The sequence below is a fragment of the Lotus japonicus genome, chromosome 2, assembly GCF_012489685.1.
Source record: "Lotus japonicus ecotype B-129 chromosome 2, LjGifu_v1.2".
In the NCBI taxonomy this organism is placed as follows: domain Eukaryota; kingdom Viridiplantae; phylum Streptophyta; class Magnoliopsida; order Fabales; family Fabaceae; genus Lotus; species Lotus japonicus.
In genome coordinates this window covers 72,054,353-72,057,226 of record NC_080042.1, presented here as the reverse complement: position 1 = coordinate 72,057,226, position 2,874 = coordinate 72,054,353, and the positions used below count along the sequence as shown (strand labels likewise).

At 37.5% G+C, this 2,874-nt stretch overlaps 1 protein-coding gene across 1 annotated transcript; it reads right to left on the bottom strand.

Moving 5' to 3' along the window:
- Positions 1–476: 476 nt before the first annotated feature.
- LOC130739313 (AAA-ATPase ASD, mitochondrial-like) lies at positions 477–2,269 on the bottom strand. The gene has a single exon (XM_057591575.1). The coding sequence runs from the start codon at positions 2,177–2,179 to the stop codon at positions 599–601; it is 1,581 nt and encodes a 526-aa protein (XP_057447558.1). The 5' UTR covers positions 2,180–2,269; the 3' UTR covers positions 477–598.
- Between the last annotated feature and the right edge of the window lie 605 nt (positions 2,270–2,874).

The window sequence follows — 2,874 nt, the reverse complement described above, 5'->3', positions numbered from 1 at the left end:
CCCTCCATTTGAATTGAATATGCATCTCTGTCTCCAGTCCAGTTGCTGCCTGCCACAAAATTGGTGATTTTTTTTTAAAGGAACTATTTTGTTAGTAATCACAATTTGTCTATCAGGTTCCAACCATTTTTCAAATTGAAGCTTTTTATGTTATTTTCTATTCAAGGGACTTTATTTTCTAATCTCTTGACATTGTGGTGATCTATTCCAACATTACTGTCAAATGTGATATTTGGTTGCAGAAAAACCTTACTTATTAGTTGTTTTCTTGTGTGATGATGATGATGATGATGATTTTTCAATTAGTAGTATAAACTTGCTGAATTATATTATCTTGTATTATGAACATTTTAGAAAATTTTAATGTACACCGAGTCAACTGTTGTGAGGAAAAGCAAAAACCTAACAACTTTTCCATGTTAGCCCAAAACATCTTAAGAACTCATCATTCATAGAATAGATGCATGACATGACCCTTGAGCAATCAATTCAATTTATTACTTTGAAAAGGAAGGAAAAGTAGTTAAAACTAATTAAACTTTGATCACGCCATATAATACATGTATTATTATACTAAGAAGATGCTCAACCATACATATCATAACTCAAATTTATGGTTGGTAGTGGTACCATTCTCTTTCACCCCTTCCCCAGATTTTCCATTTGTTTTCACCTCTTTCTCTTGAGCCAACTCTTCTTTATCTTTCTCAGCCTTCAACTTAGCTTCCTCATCCTCAATTTTTTTCTTTGCTTCCTCCTCTGCCTTCTTCTTGGCCTCCTCCTTAGCATTCTCAAGAGCCTGAATCAGATTCTTCAAGGAAGTATCAGAATCTTTAGTTCTTGACTTTGGCATCAGATTCTCAGCAACATCAGCAGGAGACATGTTGGTCTCTCCCAGCAACTTCTCAATAATGGGAAAGAAGCTATGTGAATCATCAACAACATCCAAGTAGTTCTTGGCAAGCACCTTGAAAGCTTCATAGCTACAATAGGACATTTCTATGTGCATGTCCATCCTCCCTCTCCTAATCAAAGCAGGATCAAGTTTGTCCACAAAGTTGGTTGTGAAAATGATGATCCTCTCTCCCCCACATGCTGACCAAATCCCATCAATGAAATTCAACAGCCCAGATAGTGTTACCTTGCTGCCCTTCTTCTCTTCTTCTTCAGCTTTCTTAGCAGGATTTTTGGGTTTCTCATCCTCATCCTCATCCTCATCTTTTTCTTTTTTCTTCTTCTTCCTTTGGCCTGTAAGATCAATAGAGCAGTCAATGTCTTCAATCACTATGATTGATTTGCTGGATGTTTCAATCAGCAATTTTTTCAGCTCAGTGTTTTCCTTGACTGCTGTCAATTCAAGATCATACACATCATAGTTCATGAAATTAGCCATGGCAGCTATCATGGTTGATTTGCCAGTTCCTGGTGGACCATACAACAAATACCCTCTCTTCCAAGCCTTCCCAACCTTGGCATAGTACTCTTTTCCATCTCTGAACACATCAAGGTCGTTTATAATCTCTTCCTTCTTCTTTGGATCCATAGCCAGTGTTTCAAACCTTGCAGGGTGCTCAAAATGTATGTGGCTCCACTTTGTGCTTTTGTATCTAGACCAATCGTTGCTAGGGTTGTTGGTGTACAGTTTCAACTGTCTGTTCCTTGATGCAATTTTCTTGCCTTCATCCAACACATGTTGGATGTAAGAAGTAGTGATGAGATCACGGTACCGTTTGTGGAAAGTGAGTCTAAAGAACCTCTTCTCATCTGAAGAAGGGTAGAATGAAAATGACTGTGATTTATTGATGCTGTAGTGTGCAGCCCACCAGAGTTTGACACCTTTAAACTCATCTGTGATCTCTTCATTGTCATCCATACTGAGAACTAGTGGGGATTGGCTATCTTTTACCACTTCAGCTTTAAGTCTTTTGGCACTTTGAGATGAGTACTCACCGAGGTATGTCTGGATTTTAGTGTAAGCTTCACTTCTTCTGAGTTTTTCCCCTGTATTCTCAGGGAAGGTTATTTGGATATAAGGGTAGAAGAGCCCTGTGAGTTTGTGTGTGTATTTTCGAACATAGATATGAAGATGTGGTGGGAAGAACCTCTCAAACATGGCGTACACAAACATGATGCTAGCCATAATTGAGCCTAGTTGTGACCATATTTCCCCAAGCCCCATCCCCTTACTATGCAATGTTCTCTCAAATGATTTTTAGATTCTTGTACTTTTTGTGTTGAATGAACTCAGGGAATGTGGTATTTATAAGGAGTTGAATGGAAAACCTTTTCTACAGGAGTTCTGATATGAATAATGGTTCCTTCACACCTCAAAGATGAGGTGGAGGAGGAGAGAGATAGGAAGAAAAGAAAAAGTAAGAGAAAAAAAGTATAAGATGTGATAGATGATAAGAGGAGAGAGATAGAAATAAAAATAGGTGGAAATGAAGTGTATAAAATATGAGGTGTGTATATATCATTGTTGGTTCTGATATATCAACTTGCAAGTACCATGTAGGCACTACATATTTTCGTGACAGTTTCCCTATGATTAGATTTTATTTAGAGTTGATTACGAAAGTTTTGTTGTTTGTGTTCGATCAGTTGCCATTTCTGACCATCCAAAATGTTTCAAGGGGCTATCAGATTTTCCATTTTGCTTACAAAGGAGTTTTCTCACAAGTATTTAATTATAAGACAAATGTCATTGAACTATTTTTACACCATTTCAGCAATACTAAGTATATGATTGGCTTAATTGCACTTTTGGTCCCCCAACTTTGGCCTTTCTGTGAAAATCGTCCCCAAACTTCAAAATTAGCAAAAAACATCCCTAACGTTTACACCCGGTTGCAAAATTGGTTTTCCGTCCAACTT

Excerpts from the sequence above, each read along its gene's own strand:
- LOC130739313 (XM_057591575.1), bottom strand. The coding sequence starts at position 2,179 with ATGGGGCTTGGGGAAATATGGTCACAACTAGGCTCAATTATGGCTAGC.